This window comes from Nematostella vectensis, chromosome 10 (assembly GCF_932526225.1).
Source record: "Nematostella vectensis chromosome 10, jaNemVect1.1, whole genome shotgun sequence".
NCBI lineage: Eukaryota > Metazoa > Cnidaria > Anthozoa > Actiniaria > Edwardsiidae > Nematostella > Nematostella vectensis.
The window spans coordinates 12,479,952-12,501,755 of NC_064043.1; the positions used below are offsets into that span (position 1 = coordinate 12,479,952).

Sequence of the window (21,804 nt, forward strand, 5' to 3'; positions counted from 1 at the left end):
GATAACGGGGCATTCCAAGGCTCGCAAACATACTCAGACGGAAGACCACGGACTTCGGGGACATACCGCCTGCAAAAGCATTAATGATCGATAGTCAAGTCCATATATTCTCATGATGATCGAGTCTCAACCGACATTGATTTATTCTATATGCTCTTACTTGATATAATCTCCGGTCGGGTCGACTTTTTTGCCAACCTCTACTGGACAGTACCAAGGTACAGCACCATGCACATACGAACTACACGACAGCCACAACCAGTTGCTCGCGTTCAAGCTCCATTCTGCATCTAGCTGAAGCTCATCAAACGCTTTGAATCCTTCTTCCCAACTGACCCACAAGCAGCCTCGAGTCAGGAAACAGCCAACTGCTTGCCGAGCCAAATGGTGGATCCAGCCTTCCTCTCGCAACTGTCGCATTATTGCATCAATCCACGGGAAGCCCGTTTTGCCGTTTTTCCACCGTTCAAGACCCTCTTTGTTCTCTTCCCAAGGAAATTGCACGCTCAAGGGATTATCCACCATTTTGTCGAGGTCGGCGTTGTGGCTTGCTACATGCAAGAAAAGTTCTCGTCGAACGAGTCCAGTGAACAATGTTGCTGGCGGGATAGATTTCTTCTCCTACAAGAACAAAAACAACACAGAAGGGTGTAAATTAGGCTCATAAAAGTTTTATTAGAAACTACCCTTGATAATTGGTGGCTTTCAGGGGGCTGCAGCAGACATCGTCATTGAGAAGAACAACTACATCGGGCTTTTTAAACATTTCAATATGCACAATTTCTTAACCTCAAGATATTTACCTTCATGTAGGTCAAAGCGAGCTGTTGGTAGTACAGGCGTGGCGACAAACATCCGAATCTCATGTACGGGCTGAGGTGTGCATCGTTCGAAAACATCTCATCAATTGTCCAACCCCTTTCCTCGAAGTCGTTTTCAGCACACTAAAGTCAAAGAAATTTTAATGATTTTTTCAACCAAGTGCCCTATAGTTATAAAAGATACCGTTTCGACAATCCTCCAACCATCTAAGTAAACGAACCAAAACTTACCTTTTTCAAAGCAGCGCTCAGTCGTCACAAAGCTTCGGGCTCTCCTCCAGTCCAGTATTTCTTGGCGGTGGCTTCCTTTAACTCTTTCATTCCGAACTCGGATAGCAAAGGCACGCCATACTTGTCAGCATGGTCCGGTCCGACAGGTGTTAAGCACGCACCAAACACTGTCTTATCCACCGTCTGGCAAGGTGGACATGGAGGTCCCAGCTGTTCTGCAGTCTTGGCCATTTTGTCGAAAGTCATCGGCAACTTGCCATCGTTTGTCTCCAATACCTCATCAGTGTCATACAGAAGGTGAGCATTGTGCTGCAGCACTTGCACGTTCGCCTTTTCAGCAAGCATTTGGATCACAGCATCCCGCTGACGACCAGCTGGTTCACTCTCTCTTTCAAATGTCAATCGGTTTACAGACCATTCATGGAACAGGCGAGGGAGTACATCCATGGCGCGTCCTCGTATAACAAACAGCCGGGATCCCAGAACACGGAGTTGACGGTCCAGCGCTTCTAAGCATTCACACAAGAAGTTCCAGCGGTTGGCGCTGATCTTGCTGGCCCGAGCAGACTCCATGTCTAAAACGTAAATTGGGAAGAAGGTGCTGCAATTGTCCAACGAAGCCAGAAGAGATGGATTGTCGTGAAGTCGAAGATCTTTTCGGAACCAATGTACACTTGTGCAACCATTATCCGGAACTACAACATTAGCAAATAAATTAGTCACTAATACAGTATGTGTAACCTACAAGGTTAAAAGTTCGTTGGCAGCATGTGGGGTACACCAGATTTGAGAGCTTTTAGCTGGTAACACGCTCACCTTTTGCGCCAAGATCAATAGACAGCTGCTGCATTCTTTGCACGCAAATCATTCGCTGTTCCATGTGGTCTACTATTGGACTCGGATAATCCTCTCCGACTACACATCTGCATGCTTTCTGGACTGATAACGGGGCATTCCAAGGCTCGCAAACATACTCAGACGGAAGACCACGGACTTCGGGGACATACCGCCTGCAAAAGCATTAATGATCGATAGTCAAGTCCATATATTCTCATGATGATCGAGTCTCAACCGACATTGATTTATTCTATATGCTCTTACTTGATATAATCTCCGGTCGGGTCGACTTTTTTGCCAACCTCTACTGGACAGTACCAAGGTACAGCACCATGCACATACGAACTACACGACAGCCACAACCAGTTGCTCGCGTTCAAGCTCCATTCTGCATCTAGCTGAAGCTCATCAAACGCTTTGAATCCTTCTTCCCAACTGACCCACAAGCAGCCTCGAGTCAGGAAACAGCCAACTGCTTGCCGAGCCAAATGGTGGATCCAGCCTTCCTCTCGCAACTGTCGCATTATTGCATCAATCCACGGGAAGCCCGTTTTGCCGTTTTTCCACCGTTCAAGACCCTCTTTGTTCTCTTCCCAAGGAAATTGCACGCTCAAGGGATTATCCACCATTTTGTCGAGGTCGGCGTTGTGGCTTGCTACATGCAAGAAAAGTTCTCGTCGAACGAGTCCAGTGAACAATGTTGCTGGCGGGATAGATTTCTTCTCCTACAAGAACAAAAACAACACAGAAGGGTGTAAATTAGGCTCATAAAAGTTTTATTAGAAACTACCCTTGATAATTGGTGGCTTTCAGGGGGCTGCAGCAGACATCGTCATTGAGAAGAACAACTACATCGGGCTTTTTAAACATTTCAATATGCACAATTTCTTAACCTCAAGATATTTACCTTCATGTAGGTCAAAGCGAGCTGTTGGTAGTACAGGCGTGGCGACAAACATCCGAATCTCATGTACGGGCTGAGGTGTGCATCGTTCGAAAACATCTCATCAATTGTCCAACCCCTTTCCTCGAAGTCGTTTTCAGCACACTAAAGTCAAAGAAATTTTAATGATTTTTTCAACCAAGTGCCCTATAGTTATAAAAGATACCGTTTCGACAATCCTCCAACCATCTAAGTAAACGAACCAAAACTTACCTTTTTCAAAGCAGCGCTCAGTCGTCGCAAAGCTTCGGGCTCTCCTCCAGTCCAGTATTTCTTGGCGGTGGCTTCCTTTAACTCTTTCATTCCGAACTCGGATAGCAGGGGCACGCCATACTTGTCAGCATGGTCCGGTCCGACAGGTGTTAAGCACGCACCAAACACTGTCTTATCTACCGTCTGGCAAGGTGGACATGGAGGTCCCAGCTGTTCTGCAGTCTTGGCCATTTTGTCGAAAGTCATCGGCAACTTGCCATCGTTTATCTCCAACACCTCATCAGTGTCATACAGAAGGTGAGCATTGTGCTGCAGCACTTGCACCTTCGCCTTTTCAGCAAGCATTTGGATCACAGCATCCCGCTGACGACCAGCTGGTTCACTCTCTCTTTCAAATGTCAATCGGTTTACAGACCATTCATGGAACAGGTATGGGAGTACATCCATGGCGCGTCCTCGTATAACAAACAGCCGGGATCCCAGAACACGGAGTTGACGGTCCAGCGCTTCTAAGCATTCACACAAGAAGTTCCAGCGGTTGGCGCTGATCTTGCTGGCCCGAGCAGACTCCATGTCCAAAACGTAAATTGGGAAGAAGGTGCTGCAATTGTCCAACGAAGCCAGAAGAGATGGATTGTCGTGAAGTCGAAGATCTTTTCGGAACCAATGTACACTTGTGCAACCATTATCCGGAACTACAACATAAGCAAATAAATTAGTCACTAATACAGTATGTGTAACCTACAAGGTTAAAAGTTCGTTGGCAGCATGTGGGGTACACCAGATTTGAGAACTTTTAGCTGGTAACACGCTCACCTTTTGCGCCAAGATCAATAGACAGCTGCTTCATTCTTTGCACGCAAATCATTCGCTGTTCCATGTGGTCTACTATTGGACTCGGATAATCCTCTCCGACTACACATCTGCATGCTTTCTGGACTGATAACGGGGCATTCCAAGGCTCGCAAACATACTCAGACGGAAGACCACGGACTTCGGGGACATACCGCCTGCAAAAGCATTAATGATCGATAGTCAACTCAATATTTTCTCATGATGATCGAGTCTCAACCGCCATTGAATTATTCTATACGCTCTTACTTGATATAATCTCCGGTCGGGTCGATTTGCTTGCCAACTCCTACCGGGCAGTACCAAGGTACGGCACCATTCACATACGAACTGCACGACAGCCACAACCAGTTGCCCGCGTTTAAGCTCCATTCTGCATCTAGCTGAAGCTCATCAAACGCTTTGAATCCTTCTTCCCAACTGACCCACAAACAGCCACGAGTCAGGAAACAGCCAACTGCTTGCCGAGCCAAATGATGGATCCAGCCTTCCTCTCGCAACTGTCGCATTATTGCATCAATCCACGGGAAGCCCGTTTTGCCCTCTTTCCACCGTTCAAGACCCTCTTTGTTTTCTTCCCAAGGGAATTGAAGGGAGATGGGATTGTTTTCCATATTACAGAAGTTGGAATTTGCGGATGACAGGTAGAAGTAAAATTCCCTGCGAAGTAAGCTTTCAAATACAATCACTGGTGCTTCCATTTTGTAGTTCTGGGGAATTTGAAAAAAAAAAAAAAACATTCAGAGAAGTTAAATGGTTCTCTTCTTGGACGATTACTTCGACGTAATTCGTAAAACTTAGAGTACATTTGGTACAAATAGGAGGACGTCTGTATGACAATTAACAGTTCTATGATAGAACTTTGTACCTAAAGAAAGAAATCCTAATTCTTCTTTGATTCATAATCCCAAAGAACCAGCCTGCCATTAGACGCGTAGCTAGAACTTTACGTTTTCAAATAAGTCTATAGACTAATCTGAGATTTATCCATATCTTCCTGTATTTAGTAGAAATATAACGACTCCAGAATATATTCCGATACTACCATTTGGCAATTTTCTATTTCTATTTGAACTGAAACCTAAAATAGGTGTATGTGCTAGCAAGGGATAAACCAATTTCTTTGGGAATTTGGCGTTTTGTTACACAAAATTAGCATTGTTATAGAAGGGTTATCGTATTGAGCTGTCACGGTGGTAGCTTCGCCATGTGATCTGACTATAGCTCTGTCACAGAATTACTGACTAACCTGTGAGTAAGCATTCTTGAGCTCTTTATAGACGTGACGAGGTGACACGCAACCAAACCTTAGGTACGGGTCTAGGTGAGGTTTGCGGACCTGTAACATCTCTGCGCAAATAGGAGGCTGTATGAAATTCTGCTTCGTTGCCTGGAAATAAAAAAAAAAGGATTATATCGATATCTGTCGTAAGGTTTGCTTTCTATGATCATAGTGTTATTTCTTAACTGAGTGTTTCCAAAAGTATACAGTCATTTGGATTGTGAGGAAATGTTTTATGTTCAAGGCTGTTCAAGTTAAAAGAATTTTGATAACATTGACGGCTTGGCTTTAATTTCTATAATGAAAACTCTTATTGTATTGGAACGTCGAAACATTCACGCCTTTTTCTAATTATAAGATAGATGGAATTTCATCATTGGTTCAAGCAAATTTGCTAATGATATGATATATCCTTTTGCATAGTTACCTAGCTGGTAGTCTTTAAGATAATCACTTAAATCATTAATCTCACCTCAACGACGTACAGCTTGAGCCTCTCCAATCCTGCACCCTCCCCTCCCTTCCAGTAAGCATCACAAGTCACTTTCTTTGGGTTGATTCCAAGTTCGTGCAGTGTAGGCACGTCAAAGTTACTCCCTGATGTCTCAGGCACAGACAACCGGGTCGGATGACACATTCTCCAGTCAATCAAATCAACTGGTTCTTCGGGTGATCCCAATTTGTCGATAAATGTCAAGAACCCGTCCCATGTTGCATACGAATCACTCTCGTAGAGCTCTTCAAACACTGTTTCCACATCATAGAGAGTGTGTGATACCCTTTGGATTACCTCAACCCCTAAGTTTTTTGCCAAGTGCGTGACAACTGCATCCCTCTGTTTTGCTGGCGGCTCAGAGTCGTACTCTAACGTTAGACGCTTGATGTTCCATTGATCGAGAAGCTTGGGCATTTCCTGGACAGGCTGACCACGGACAACGAGAAGGCGGGACCCAAGGGATCTGAGATTGTAGTCAAGATCACGCAGACTTTCCAGCAGGAACCACCAGCGATTGGGGCTGAGGTTCGAACGCTGGACAGACGCTGGATCTAGGAAGTAGACGCCATAAAAGGCTTGACAATTCTTGAAGGATTCCAGGAGTGCCGGGTTATCGTGCAGACGGAGGTCTTTCCTGAACCAGTGCATGCTGGCGATACCGAGACTTGGACAATCTGAAGAAAAAAGGATCCGTTCTTTCATGCCGCTGAGAATGGATATGCTGGACGTTATTATATTCAGGAGAGTACAATTGCAGCGTGATCGGCAATCAAAATCAAATCAAAACTCTACATTTGAAGAGTTCAAAATGCTAAAAACTACCACACAATGGGATGGGTCGATGGGTTGAGAAAACTTTCCATTACCTGGAATGTTGTCTTGTTGCTTACACATGGATTGTAAGGCCTGAATATTGATCTTTCGCTGCTCTTTGTGGTCTACCAGTGGATAGGGATAATCATCACCAATCACACACTGGGTGTCTCTCTGTATTTCCTCTGGTGCAGTCCAGGGTGCATGGATGAATTCTGAAGGAAAGCTGGCCAACTCCGGAATGTACTTTCTGCATCCAATACAACAAAAATAACACCATTTACCGCATTTCAAATCGACATATTGCAATACGGCTTTCCTTTTAGAGAAAGGCGCTTTAATGTCTAATGTCTCATTAACAACATCTCAATGCAAAAACTACCAATTGAATCGCTGAAGCTCTATTTCCATTTATTTGAAATTTGATTGAGAGAACCCAGGAAGCTTTTGGAAAGAGAGTTGGGGAATTGTTTGGAGGGGGTCCCAAAAATATTGAAAATTGCAGTATGAAAAGAAAACGATAGAGGGCAAGACGACAAATAAGGCAGAATAAAGGAGATAGAAGAAGTGCTTAGCACACTCCAAAAGGCCGTACCTTATATATTTTCCAGACGGGTCGATCGCTTTCCCGACATCTACTGGGCAAAAGTACGGTAGGGGACCATCAGCTAACATGCTATTTGACATGTTGAGCCAGTTGAACGCGTTTCGGCTCCACCCAGCATCTAGCATCAACTCTCCAAATAACTGAAACAAAATGAAGTATTGACGAATCAGATATACGTAATACTCGATTACATTAAATTATGGCATTCGTTTTGAATCGAATCGGTAGGAAGTGGTATCGCATGTGACATCGTATTTTCCATGTTCACGGTCTGCGTATTCTTTAGGCCCTTTATGTCCCCATGCCAAGTGTCCCCCAAGTGTCCCCAGAAACACCCAACAGCCTGCTGTGCATACCTTAAACCCCTCTTCCCAGCTTTGCCAGAGTGTCCCCCATGTCAGGAAACACCCAACAGCCTGCTGAGCAACATCATGGACCCAGCCTTCTTGGCGCAGCTGCCGAATGATAGCATCAATCCACGGGAACCCTGTCATCCCCTGTGAATTAGATAACGAAACGAATAAGCATAATTAGGACGACATTACTGCATTTAATTTATATGAAATAAGAAGCATGTTTATGGTCAATTTATGGGAATGTTTTTTTTACCCTGTGAATTAGACCATGAAACTATTGAGGCGAAATTGTATGACCAAATTTTGCACATGAGAGTAATTAAGTGTCAAAGCAATCCATTGCAACTTTGTTTTACCCTAGAACTAATGAGGCTAAATAGAGTGGATCGTCCATATTTTCTTTATAAATATGTAATGAAAGGGTAAGTTTTGCGGGTTGCCATGCCCGCTGTGCCTAAAAAAATATTAAAAGAGTGAAAGATGTAAATGGTTACATGACCAACTTGTAGGTGGTAATCTAGGTATGTAAACTACAATTGCCCGTGTGAGTTTTTAGGCAGAATCGTGAACCACATGAATGCACCCGGGGCCACCACATGGGCCACGTGATACAACTTATTTGACCGAAACGACAAAGTATTTTGTACCGATCGCATATTCACTTTGTCATTATTAATGTTTATTGGCAACTTTCTAATTCAGTGAGGTAACGTACATATCAATATTTTGAACATTGAAATAAAAATTTCATTGTCCGTATATCATTTCATGCCTTCGCGAATAAATGGATCAATCTTTATTATAGGATAGATAGAATTTCACAGTGATTTGAATAGATTTAGTTCGATACTCGGTGTTATCATCGCGGAAAACCCGCTCAGTTCGGTGATCGGGCGCCATTTTGTATTTTGAGCCGCGCGGTTACTGGGGATAAGCGCAAAAACGGATGCAGGGGGGGGGGGGGGCTGAGAAGAGCCGGTTTTCCGCGATGATAACACGAAGTACCGCCGGCAAGCAGGGTATACTGAAATGCAGATCACATTTGCATTGTTGTAAACTCGTATCAGTAAAACAGTTTTCACACAAGTTACGACGATGACACACACAATCTAGCTAAATTTACGCGAGTTTTTTAAATTTCGTTAGTTGCCAAGGTAAGATACAAGATAACAAACCTGTCGTAGTCTTTCCAAGATGGCCTGGTCACTTCGCCATGGGACTTGAAGACAGTACGAGTTTCCTTCTGTCTTGTGCATGTCAGGGTTCCGGCTGCCGAGTAGAAATGCAAACTCTCGCCACAACAAACTTGAGAAGAGACGAGGTGGAGCGGATCTCTTTGTAGTCTGAAAAAGAGTCAAGTATTTAAGACAACCCTCTACAGGTACGAGTGTTTTTTTCGGTCACCGCAAGTCTGACAGTAGTCATGTATGGTGTTTCAATTTTAATCTGGAAATCTTTATTTTCTATTCAAAAAACTTTATTCGGACGTGCAAAAAATTACTTCGAACTAGTTAAAAGGCACAGTTTTTATAAAGGATTTCAATTTCTATAGCCTTTTAGTTTCAAATTTTGACTTTCACTGCAGTGCAAACAGCATCGATCCAATTTAAACATAAATTAAAAAAACATAAACTCCAATAGTCGATTTTCTCGATATTATATAAAAAAAGCATTTTGTTTGTTGGCATGTTGGGTTATTTGTTATTTTTGAGCGCTCTTAGCATCCGTGGCTTTAACACATTGACCCCTCAACCGGCCTGTACCGGCTTTGGGAAGTACCCACAACCCAAAAAATTCATAAATTCAAAATAAACACAACAAGATGAAGATACTCAGGCATCAGTCTAAGGGATAAATGGTCTTGCAGATATGCATCCAACCAAGGTGTTGGCATCTACTCTTAAGTTCTTTGACAAATCTCAAATCGAACAAGGAGAGAAAAGCAGAATCACCCCTCTCAATAAAACGCTCAAAATACCACACAAGGAAGAGAGATCAGCAAACACAGCTCAAGACACAAATAGATACCTTTATTCTGATCCTCCAGGTACATTTCCTTGGCCTCAAAACACAATGTTCATTCCTTGAAGGATTGTACAACCACGAAAATATCTTTACGTATTGCAAAGCATTCTGGGAGATCCAGGGGAAAATTCACGAGGGGAGGGCCAGTCAACACTCCTCTCCCCAAAGTCAGATGGTTTTTTATAAGTCTTTTCACCCCAAAGCCAAACAAATCAATTCCAGGTCATACAGACCCAGAATAGCAGTGTAAACAATTTTGCAATCAATTTGGTTTCAGAAAAGACAGCATTTAGGAGAGCTGTGGTGATTCATTAGAAAATTATTTTCTCATCCGGGCAAAGCCAAACAAGAAAAAATCATCATGAATCCACCTTTGCTTGCAAATATCCATAAGCAAAGCACTCAATTATGCCCCAAAAGACTTCATGATGTCCTGAGACACTCTCCTAATATGCTCATAGCTGTATTTTTGATGAAAAATACAAGCAACCATCAACTTGTGCTGGCTTCAGCACATCGACGAGGGATTAAAAGTGGGGACCGCAAAGCACTGTTGGAAAGCTTGGATACCGCTGACTAGGTGCAGCTGTGTTTGACTTTGACGGGCTGTATAAAACTCAGAATAGGGGGGGAGGTATCTGTTTTCAGTCTGTTTTTTGTAAATTCAGCTCCAAAAAAGCCAGGAGTCAATGGGTTAAACGACATAAAGCCCTCCCGTTCGCTTACTTTTCACCTATCGCGTCTCTGTTCTCTCGAGTGTTGAGACACGACAAAAGCTCTGATAGCAAGGCAACAGAGTCCGAGATGGTTGACACAAGAGAATGTTGATATGGTTGTTTTTGTAGAACTTTAGCTTCAGGTATGTTATTAGGGTCATGCTACTCTGTCTTATCAGACCAAAACCATTGCTCATGCAATTCGGTGGATCTTAAAAGCTGAATTAGACAGCGCGTATAGGTCGTATGCGACTTGCCTGCAACAGCCCTACAACTCCAGTCGTAGAGTGTAAATCAGCCAACGACTCGTGCTTTCTAAATCAGCCTTAAACAGCCGATCTTCTGAAGGGCTGGCTTTTAAATAATCGATACGAGCCGGTTGGCACACTGAAGCTTACAATTTATTTTTTAGAGTTGAGAAAAAAAAAAGGATTGCAAACGCCTCCGATTATATGAAAACAGTCTTCACAGACAGGTTTCACACTATTAAATCCCGCCGTTTAAGAAAACAAAATTTGACCCAAAAAAATAGAGAACAAAAAGCACTTTCGTTAGTAGTTAGTAGAACAAGAATATCAAATATATATAATAAATATCTGACATGAATATCACCTGCGCAAAAGCAAAAAGACTAAAATTTGAATGGGGCCTCCTTGAATTAAAAATTGAATGTGCAGGTGAAATTGTCAAGCTCTTGAAAACAAAATTCCAAGCCTGATTGAAGCTCTCTTGCCTTTTCTTTTTTATTATATTTTGACATTCAAACAAAGCGAACCACCTTACCAAATAAGAATGAAGCATCGGGGATAAAAAGCTTGACTTTCTGCAGCAGTTTCAATTGCGGCTTTTACTAAGAAAGACGCCTATCTAGTCCTTACATAAGATGGATAAACAGCATTGGCCACGTGCCGGCGGAAAAAGAATGATTTCCGCACATGCGGCGAAAAGCGTTTTGCCCTCCAGAACACCCACGTAATCATGTTTGTGTCTAGTTTTCACAACCCAGGACGCACTGCTATGTATTTTTCATCAGTAAAATGTCCTAAATTAAATTAAAATTTCTCTAATTCATCTTGTAAATGTGCAACAATATAAAGCGTCGAAAATTTAGGGGTTGCACGAAATCGAAATTAAAAACAAATATTAAACACAGCCATGACCCTATTGGTCATCTCCTTATAATTGTTTGAACAAATTGTGAGGGGCATCACGCCCTGCTACGGCTCTGAGCAAGGAGATCTTTTCTTCGGGGAGACCTCCGTAAAACGTTTCGCCAAGACTATTCAAATTTTCAGCGGTAGGTTATTACATTTTATTCGATATGTAATTCCTAGTGTATCTCCTTATTTCATGAGAAATTTCAACAACATAAAGTTGTTGGGCGTCTGCACTAGCAACTCTTTGCACCAATAAACTGCATTTTTCAATGGAAAGATGCAGGTGGAGATGTAAAGAGTTGCCAACTTGAATAAATGGATAACGGCAATAGACGTGCCGAAGTCATATCCGCACGTTCAGCAAAAAGATTTTTGCAACTACCACGTCATCAGGTTTGTGTCTATTTCTCACAGCCCCTACCTTCCCCCTTCCTAAGTTTTGCCACGCGTCAATCCAAAAGCCAGTTTCCAAGCAAATGCAGCTGACCACCAGGGGCGTACGCAGCCTATAGGCCAGCAGTCACTGGACTGCAAAAAAAAATTTGGCGATCTTATTTGCATTTAGAGGGGAAAAAATAAAATGTTTACTCATTCATTTTTATGTACGAAGTTTTTTTTTATATATGATGAGGATAAAAACTATAATTTTCTTAATTTTGTTAGTCTACAGATGATTTCCAAACATTGTTATCTCGTTGAGTGCCACGCGACGACTAAAGTCCTATCGAAGATGACAGAGGATCGTGTAATATTCTGAAAAGTCTGACGCAATGACGCCAATTTCAAACCCAAAAGCGGGAGCTTTCAGTTTCTGAATGCTTTGACTGCAACTTAAAAATCCTGCGTACGCCCCTGACAACAAACGGTTGTAGACAGAGCTTTCAACTGACAACTAACGGTTGTAGACAGAGCTTTCAACTCACAACTAACGGTTGTAGACAGAGCTTTCAAGTGACAACTAACGGTTGTAGACAGAGCTTTCAAGTGACAACTAACGGTTGTAGACAGAGCTTTCAAGTGACAACTAACGGTTGTAGACAGAGCTTTCAAGTGACAACTAACGGTTGTAGACAGAGCTTTCAACTGACAACTAACGGTTGTAGACAGAGCTTTCAAGTGACAACTAACGGTTGTAGACAGAGCTTTCAAGTGACAACAAATGGTTGTAGACAGAGCTTTCAAGTGACAACTAACGGTTGTAGACAGAGCTTTCAAGTGACAACTAACGGTTGTAGACAGAGCTTTCGACTGACAACTAACGGTTGTAGACAGAGCTTTCAACTGACAACTAACGGTTGTAGACAGAGCTTCCGACTGACAACTAAACGGTTGTAGACAGAGCTTTTAACTGACAACTAACGGTTGTAGACAGAGCTTTCAACTCACAACTAACGGTTGTAGACAGAGCTTTCAAGTGACAACTAGCGGTTGTAGACAGAGCTTTCAACTGACAACTAACGGTTGTAGACAGAGCTTTCAAGTGACAACTAACGGTTGTAGACAGAGCTTTCAAGTGACAACTAACGGTTGTAGACAGAGCTTTCAACTGACAACTAACGGTTGTAGACAGAGCTTTCAAGTGACAACTAACGGTTGTAGACAGAGCTTTCAAGTGACAACAAATGGTTGTAGACAGAGCTTTCAAGTGACAACTAACGGTTGTAGACAGAGCTTTCAAGTGACAACTAACGGTTGTAGACAGAGCTTTCGACTGACAACTAACGGTTGTAGACAGAGCTTTCAACTGACAACTAACGGTTGTAGACAGAGCTTCCGACTGACAACTAAACGGTTGTAGACAGAGCTTTTAACTGACAACTAACGGTTGTAGACAGAGCTTTCGGCTCACAACTAACGGTTGTAGACAGAGCTTTCAAGTAACTGCAGCTGACAACTAACGGTTGTAGACAGAGCTTTCAACTGACAACTAACGGTTGTAGACAGAGCTTTCAACTGACAACTAACGGTTGTAGACAGAGCTTTCAACTCACAACTAACGGTTGTAGACAGAACTTTCGACTGACAACTAACGGTTGTAGACAGAGCTTTCAACTCACAACTAACGGTTGTAGACAGAGCTTTCAACTAACAACTAACGGTTGTAGACAGAGCTTTCAACTGACAACTAACGGTTGTAGACAGAGCTTTCGACTGACAACAAACGGTTGTAGACAGAGCTTTTAACTCACAACTAACGGTTGTAGACAGAGCTTTCGACTGACAACTAGCGGTTGTAGACAGAGCTTTCGACTGACAACTAACGGTTGTAGACAGAGCTTTTAACTCACAACTAACGGTTGTAGACAGAGCTTTCAACTGACAACTAACGGTTGTAGACAGAGCTTTTAACTCACAACTAACGGTTGTAGACAGAGCTTTTAACTCACAACTAACGGTTGTAGACAGAGCTTTTAACTCACAACTAACGGTTGTAGACAGAGCTTTCAACTGACAACTAACGGTTGTAGACAGAGCTTTCGACTGACAACTAACGGTTGTAGACAGAGCTTTCAAGTAACTGCAGCTGACAACTAACGGTTGTAGACAGAGCTTTACAGTTCGACGTGTGGTACTGTGACCACATCGACCGTTTTGTGAATGATAAGAAAATCATACTATCTGAATGGCAGGAAATTTACTGGCCAACCAAAATGGAAGATATTAAGTAATTCGTTGCTCATCAGAGCATGACAGGACATTTCTAGTTTTACAACCTCGCTGTGTTGGTGGCCATGGCTGCACAAGTCGCACAACAAATTATACTGCACCATATGTGGCTTTCATGATTTCTTCAACATCGGGGAACATTTATTAATTTGTGCTTTACGTCGTGATGCCGCTCGAACTTATGAAACATTTTACTGTATTTGATTTAAAACACATACACGATCGCAAAACAGTGATGGTTACCTCGATTTTCATTAAATTTAAAGTCTTACTTTCACTAGTGGAGAAACCGAGACGAAGAGGAAGCACAGACCTAAAAAGCTTACCACATTCGTAAAAATCAGTGCAGAAAAACTATAGAAGGAAAGAAATGGGCGTTTTCTCCCTTCTCCACTTGCTTCTTATTTGCTGATTTTCACACGCACGTGAGCTTTTACATCTAACCTTTCTTCTTCGTTTTCTTCACTAGAACCCGACTTTATCGAGGATAATTCCCATATGGCAGATGTAAGAATAAGTTCTAATAAAATCTACCTTCTGGTAACGTCCTTTTAGCGTGAAGTACACAGTGCGTGGCGAAAGGCAACCAAAACGAAGATAAGGACACAGAACTCCCTTGTTAGACATCAAAACATCAGCGTCTATTACTTCTGGCAGAAACCCATTTCTCACCATCTTAAAATACAAGCAAAATTATATTATATCAAATCTCAAAAGGTTACTCCGTACAGCTTTATTTAGCCTTCTCCGCAGGCTAACACCTTCTCCCTCACCTTTTTTAGTTTCTTTTAATATTTTCTTTTAATTTCTATCCATATCCCTTAGTTTCCCTCTTCTTTGTCCCCACAGGTGCCCCTCAGCCCCCCCCCCCCCCCCCCCACCCCCCAAAAAGAGAAAAAAGGTGAAGTTTGAGGAGGAGGCTAATCCTGATACGGTATAATCTCTGGACTGATAAAGGAGGTCCGAGGCGTGTTTAAAATAGAAAAAAAGGAATGTACCTGTTGTAAGTACTCCTCCAGCTTCTGAAGACCAACTGTCTCTCCTCCTTCCCATGTGCTTTCATTTTGGTTGCATGGAACATCTTTAAGTGATGATATCACCTTAATGCCTGTACTGCCAAGTGAATTCAAATACTTGAGTTGCAGGCATGGCACTTGCTTCACTTCCAATACTGGTATAGGGGGAAGACTAATTCCAGATATCATTTCCAGGAACTCATCAAATACCAAAGGTATATTTTCATTGCAATGAGACACCAGGGATTCAATGTCATACAATGTATGTGAGGCATGTGTCTTCACTTCAATTCCGGCAGACCTGGCAATATGACTTATGACTGAGTCCCGCTGCTGGGCAAATGGCTCTGTATCTACCTCAAATGTTAGCTTGGTGACTTTAAGGGAATGTAGGAGCTTTGGGAAAATCTCAACTGGGGAACCTGTGAGAATAATCAACTTAGAACCAAGTTCCTCTAAGCTGTTGTTTAAATCCTGCAGGCATTGTAAGAGGAATTTCCAGCGATTTCCAGAGGTTATGGAGGGATGGAAGTTGGAAAGGACAAAGACTCCATAGAAACAGTCAGCATTGTCCAGGGCATCCTTCAGAGCTGGGTTGTCATGGAGACGAAGGTCTTTTCTGAACCAGTGGCAGGAAGTGTGCCTTGCAGCATCCATACTAATAGCAGGACACTAGAACAAAGAAGATTTAGATTTATATCTAGAAATTACAGAAAAAAACATGTGCTACTGTTTCTATAAATAAATAAATAAATTCACATTGGTCGTCTTGCATATTTTGGAAGAGAGCTTTTAAGTGTATAATAGAATAGTAAAGAAGAATTTCAGAGAATGCACAAAGTTACTAATCTGAATTATATAATTGGAATTTTCAGAGACACCCTGCCCCCACCCCAAACACTAAAACAAAGATATTCATTCAAAATTACTGTACTGAAAGTTATATAACATTATTTGCATGTTTAGTATTTATATAGTGCAGACTTACATTGCTAGACATGACCAAAATGTGACTAACTTTAATCATAAGTGTACAGACACTGACTATGGGTACCTTATGCACCCGGGGGGGGGGGGGGGGGGGGGGTTCTCCCTAATATGGGCTATAAGGGGATGTGCCGCTGGACAGGTTTTTGGTTTTTACCTCTCTGTCCTAAACAGGGTATATATTTCAGGCCTCTCTGTCCTAAACAGGGTGTACATTTCAGGCCTCTCTGTCTTAAACAGGGTATATATTTCAGGCCTCTCTGTCCTAAACAGGCTATATATTTCAGGCCTCTCTGTCCTAAACAGGGTATACATTTCAGGCCTCTCTGTCCTAAACAGGGTGTACATTTCAGGCCTCTCTGTCCTAAACAGGGTGTACATTTCAGGCCTCTCTGTCCTAAACAGGGTATACATTTCAGGCCTCTCTGTCCTAAACAGGGTATATATTCCAGGCCTCTCTGTCCTAAACAGGGTGTACATTTCAGGCCTCTCTGTCCTAAACAGGGTGTACATTTCAGGCCTCTCTGTCCTAAACAGGGTGTACATTTCAGGCCTCTCTGTCCTAAACAGGGTGTACATTTCAGGCCTCTCTGTCCTAAACAGGGTGTACATTTCAGGCCTCTCTGTCCTAAACAGGGTGTACATTTCAGGCCTCTCTGTCCTAAACAGTGTGTACATTTCAGGCCTCTCTGTCCTAAACAGTGTGTACATTTCAGGCCTCTCTGTCCTAAACAGGGTGTACATTTCAGGCCTCTCTGTCCTAAACAGGGTGTACATTTCAGGCCTCTCTGTCCTAAACAGGGTGTACATTTCAGGCCTCTCTGTCCTAAACAGGGTGTACATTTCAGGCCTCTCTGTCCTAAACAGGGTGTACATTTCAGGCCTCTCTGCCTTAAACAGGGTATACATTTCAGGCCTCTCTGTCCTAAACAGGGTATATATTCCAGGCCTCTCTGTCCTAAACAGGGTGTACATTTCAGGCCTCTCTGTCCTAAACAGGGTGTACATTTCAGGCCTCTCTGTCCTAAACAGGGTGTACATTTCAGGCCTCTGTCCTAAACAGGGTGTACATTTCAGGCCTCTCTGTCCTAAACAGTGTGTACATTTCAGGCCTCTCTGTCCTAAACAGTGTGTACATTTCAGGCCTTTCTGTCCTAAACAGGGTGTACATTTCAGGCCTCTCTGTCCTAAACAGGGTGTACATTTCAGGCCTCTCTGTCCTAAACAGGGTGTACATTTCAGGCCTCTCTGTCCTGAAAGGGTGTACATTTCAGGCCTCTCTGTCCTAAACAGGGTGTACATTTCAGGCCTCTCTGTCCTAAACAGGGTATACATTTCAGGCCTCTCTGTCCTAAACAGTGTGTACATTTCAGGCCTCTCTGTCCTAAACAGGGTGTACATTTCAGGCCTCTCTGTCCTGAAAGGGTATACATTTCAGGCCTCTCTGTCCTAAACAGGGTGTACATTTCAGGCCTCTCTGTCCTGAAAGGGTATACATTTCAGGCCTCTCTGTCCTGAACAGGGTATATATTTCAGGCCTCTCTGCCCTGAACAGGGTATATATTTCAGGCCTCTCTGTCCTAAACAGGGTACCCATTTGGTTGACCTGCTAAAACTCTTAACCGCTGATCCTGCCGCTGATCTGATTGCCTAGCTTGCTCTCATGTGCCAACCGGGTGCTTGGTTATGCGATCGATTTTGCAATAAAAGATCGCCCTGAAAAAGTATTGAGCGAATTTAAACGTGGCCTCGGTTTTATGCGACCCCCTAAAGAATTGTTATTGATATCAAATTGTTTTTAGTGAATATAGTACGATATACATTTAAAAGTATGTTAAGAGTTTCAGTTTACATTTCTGTTGTAGCAACTTTGCACTAATTTAAATACTATTTTTGCACCCAGTTATCAAACTGATCATTTGAAGGTCTATTTTGTACAAATCTATTTTGTATTTTTTCTAGACTTAGTAATTAGAGTTTAATGCTTGATAAAACATGTCTTAAGGATGAGTTTTTACCCAATAAAGAATTCATAAATCAATTAAGTGTGTCATTTTTATTTGTCCTAAACAGGGTCCTAAAATTGAAGGTGTTGTCCTAAACAGGGTCCTAAAATCAAGGGTGTTGTCCTATACAGAGTATGGTTTTTCAGTATTTTTGTCCTAAACATGGTCAGGTTTCAAAACCCCCAGAGGCATCCCTATACCCAAACACAGGCTGAGTACCCCCACCCCCCTCCCCCTCCCGGCTTATGCATAACAATTATGAGTATAAATTAGTGTGAGTACCTCAGAGAAGGTGGTTTTTATGGACCAGTATCCCCAGTTATTCTTTTATGTTGGCCTAAAAGCTTTGTTTGTTGTCTCTCAACATAAAAATTTGCTTGAAAATATTTTCGCCAAGAACCCCAAACACCCCCCCCCCCCCTCCGCTATTTTTTTCCGTTTCATGAACAACTACAGTAAAATATCCCGCTCCCGCTTTCTTCATTTTCTGACAAAAATAAAGCATCCATGTTCGCCAGATTTGCTGCTTTCTTGGGATTTATCAAATAATTATACTTGTTTGTCGTTAGGTCGTACGTAGATTTGGATTTCCGCTTGAACAAGCATTGACAAACAAACAACACAGACAGTTTTACAATCAGTACACCTCGATTTCTATAGAACGACCCAGTAAATGCAGTGAAAATTCAAATAAGTATGGATGTGGCCCTGAATTCTTTAATCTAAGCTCGATAATACAAACAAAGATGACTTGAGTAAAAAGACGCATATTCACCTTCTACACCGATAAACTTGGTCCCTCGGCTCTCGCTCGGTATCAAATTTGGCGGTTTTGTTATAAACACGTACTTTAGTTCGCAGGTTGCCTCTCTGGCGACTCTGGAAACGCCATTATCAAATTCCGAATGAAATCTGAAGGTGAATTACACCTCATCTATGTTTTATAGCGTTAGACATTGCAAATAATGACGGATCGATTTACGACCTTTGTATCATGTGAATGCTTTGCACGTTTTGACCATGCCAGACGCATTTGCATAATCTGTTACCGAGACTACCCCAGCTAAAAAACAATTGGAATAAGTTAATTTGTTGTGGGGTCTAAAGTAAAAGAATTATCTTTCAGTGTATGATATGAACGGTTTTTCGTTTGTTTTTATTCACACAAAATGTTTTAAATTTCAAATAGTCTGTATTGTCTGTTGTCTACACGCAGCTGTAAGTCTTTTAGTTTTGTATTCACTTTTTTTTAAATGCATACAAAATTATATATTATATAGTTATATAACGAAGCACACGTGAAGTCATTCAGTCATACAATGCAGTAAGATAAGTTTGCTTGTTGCCCCATTTTTAAAAGCTAAATTCGAAATGATTTTTGGGTGCAGCATATATTCGTTTACCCTAGATTCTTAGAGACGTGTAAGTGTTGAAACCATCCTTACCATCTTGCTTAGCTGATATGTGCTAATCGATGAGCCTATTCGCCACCCTTTTTCTTGCATCCCCCATATTAAGGCGGACACAGCGATGTAAACATTGAAAACATGGAAGATTTTATTTTTTTACTTCCCTCTCGCGTAAAGAGCAAAAACAAATAATTTTCGCCAAGGATTTCGATGATATCTTTTGTTAGCAAGAGACTTGTTGTTAGCTACTTGTGCGAAAAAATGAAAATAAAATACGCGAAAAACGAGAGGCGTTACGGTATTGAGTATTCACTGCAAACCGTCTTTTGGCTTTATGTTGTCAACTATCATTTACACCTGCAGGGGTTTGTGCTTTTTAAGTCAAATCCAAAAGGCGAAATCCTTTTTACGAGATCACGGCTTTCGACGACCCCATAATTACAAAACCCCTTTCAATTGAAAATTGCGATAAAATAGGTTTTGCGTTTTGTAAAGATAAAAGCCTTCAGAATATTTGAGAGAGGAGATACTTACCATTGGAGAATAGACTTCAGTTTGTTCACATGATATTTTGTCTTTATCTTGTCAGAGTTTTCTTCTACTGCGCGCTGATGTGTTTAAATCGTCAGCCCGGTATACCTGGTTGCAATAATTTGAAATACGGATATAAAAGCGTCATTAGGTTTAATCGCTTTCATTCTATTCTAAAAATAATGGATAAACCAACGGCCAATTTTCTTATGCCCCCAGGGCATATTAGAGAATATGGCATATTGAGGACGGTGGCGGTGGAGAACAATGGGATAGATTTGGGAATTCAAAATCCGCATGCGAAAATACATTCTGTCTGTTTGGTTTCAACCGTTTCCCGCCAAACCACGACGAGAAATGCTTTTTACGTCTAAAGTAAATTAGGTTTTACGTCTAGCGAGGACGATTGGAATAGAAACTCCCATTTTCCTGTTAACTGTTCTAAAAGTGAAGTTTTCAATTATTTGTTTCTGAGTATAACATCGTCTAGGTTTTTTTTTTCAATCGCAGGCATTGCGGCAATATAGTGAAAAAAAACGACTTACCTATAGACAGACACCACTCAGGAAGGAAAAAAAAAATACCAATTACGCTAATGCATCCAACGCAGCCTTCATGTAATGATATTCCCTAATTTTCCATATATTAAAACAATCTCAAAAGTAGAGAGTTTCCGTCCTCGTGGCTACTCCGTCACCCAAACCGATTCTAGTAGTTTGGATGAAAAGGTTATTCCATCTAACATTTAATACTGATTTATTAGCTTTATAATACGAATAAAACTATTTTTCTGTTAAAATCTGGTCACAAGAGTCGACTCATTTTCGTGGTATTTGTTATATAACATATCTACACGTGTTTTGTGTGGATTCCTTGGTGCCATCTGTGGGTGTGCTTTTACTTCCGATCAGCTCTAAATCAATTGGCCGCGCATTTCAAATTACAATATTCTGCAAATGATACAGGTGTTTGAAAAACGCTAAAGCGCGCGATTGAAAACCACATCAATGGCCCAAAAACGATTTATATGGGTGCTTGAAAACCTGCGAGATCCAATCTAATAATAAAGTAAATGTGCCGAGAGAAAGCAGCATTAAGCAAAAGCAATAAAATATCACAAACAATTTCGCAACACCTTGGTTTTAGCTACGACACCCTAGGCAACTTTGTACGCTCTTATGAGGGAATTCAATCGCCGGTGATTGCTAGCCTGCGTAGCAAGCCTTCGCAACACCTTGGTTTTAGCTACGACACCCTAGGCAACTTTGTACGCTCTTATGAGGGAATTCAATCGCCGGTGATTGCTAGCCTGCGTAGCAAGCGCAAAGGGCTGAGGAACCACTCCTGGCGCCAGCGCCTCGTCTCTCTTCTTTCCCAATCCTTTTGGCTTGCTATACGCAGGCTAGCGATCGCCAGCGAATTTGATCGCCACTATCAGACAAATCAGACGACTAGATATTAGCCTACGTGTAGCCGCTGACTCGCGAAATCCTCTCGTAGCGTCTACGCAACGGCGGCGATAATCGTGTTCCGTGACGCCATTGTAATAAATTTAAATAAATTAATTTTGACATCTATGCATGGCTTTTCTCTTATTCAGCGCGCGAAACACGTTCAGGTTTCGTCCTGCAAAACAAAAATTCCAACATCGCCCTCTAATGCTGCTACTTTCCAAGTGAACATTCCTTCGTTTTAATTCTGCTAATGTATACCTGCATTCTTTGTAAGAGGGTAATTGAGAAAGATTACGAACGGTATCTTATGGATAGCAAGCGCTCCTCGACTTTCAGCGTTTGAAATGAACTTGAGCGTTTAGATTTCTGTGTACACAACAAGCGC

At 42.0% G+C, this 21,804-nt stretch overlaps 1 protein-coding gene and 1 long non-coding RNA gene across 3 annotated transcripts; one reads left to right on the top strand and one right to left on the bottom strand.

Moving 5' to 3' along the window:
• Positions 1–810: 810 nt before the first annotated feature.
• LOC5512527 lies at positions 811–20,529 on the bottom strand. 2 transcript variants are annotated; one of them, XM_048733681.1, is made up of 17 exons: positions 19,969–20,088; positions 15,015–15,704; positions 14,551–14,691; positions 8,627–8,794; positions 7,452–7,592; positions 7,084–7,235; positions 6,542–6,738; positions 5,652–6,349; positions 5,147–5,287; positions 4,147–4,607; positions 3,862–4,055; positions 3,046–3,740; positions 2,797–2,937; positions 2,154–2,614; positions 1,869–2,062; positions 1,053–1,747; positions 811–944 (listed from the first exon to the last, which is right to left on the bottom strand). In XM_048733681.1, the coding sequence occupies exons 1-16, from the start codon at positions 19,969–19,971 to the stop codon at positions 1,077–1,079; spliced, it is 5,148 nt and encodes a 1,715-aa protein (XP_048589638.1). In that variant the 5' UTR covers positions 19,972–20,088; the 3' UTR covers positions 811–944; positions 1,053–1,076. The 2 variants fall into 2 exon arrangements, with proteins under 2 accessions (XP_048589638.1, XP_048589639.1); XM_048733682.1 differs by lacking the exons at positions 811–944; positions 1,053–1,747; positions 1,869–2,062 and adding an exon at positions 20,511–20,529 and having other exon boundaries at positions 2,150–2,614; positions 19,969–20,073.
• LOC125573259 lies at positions 8,703–15,792 on the top strand. The gene is made up of 2 exons (XR_007314012.1): positions 8,703–8,832; positions 15,513–15,792. It is a non-coding gene; the product is annotated as an uncharacterized LOC125573259 (long non-coding RNA).
• Positions 20,530–21,804: the final 1,275 nt, after the last annotated feature.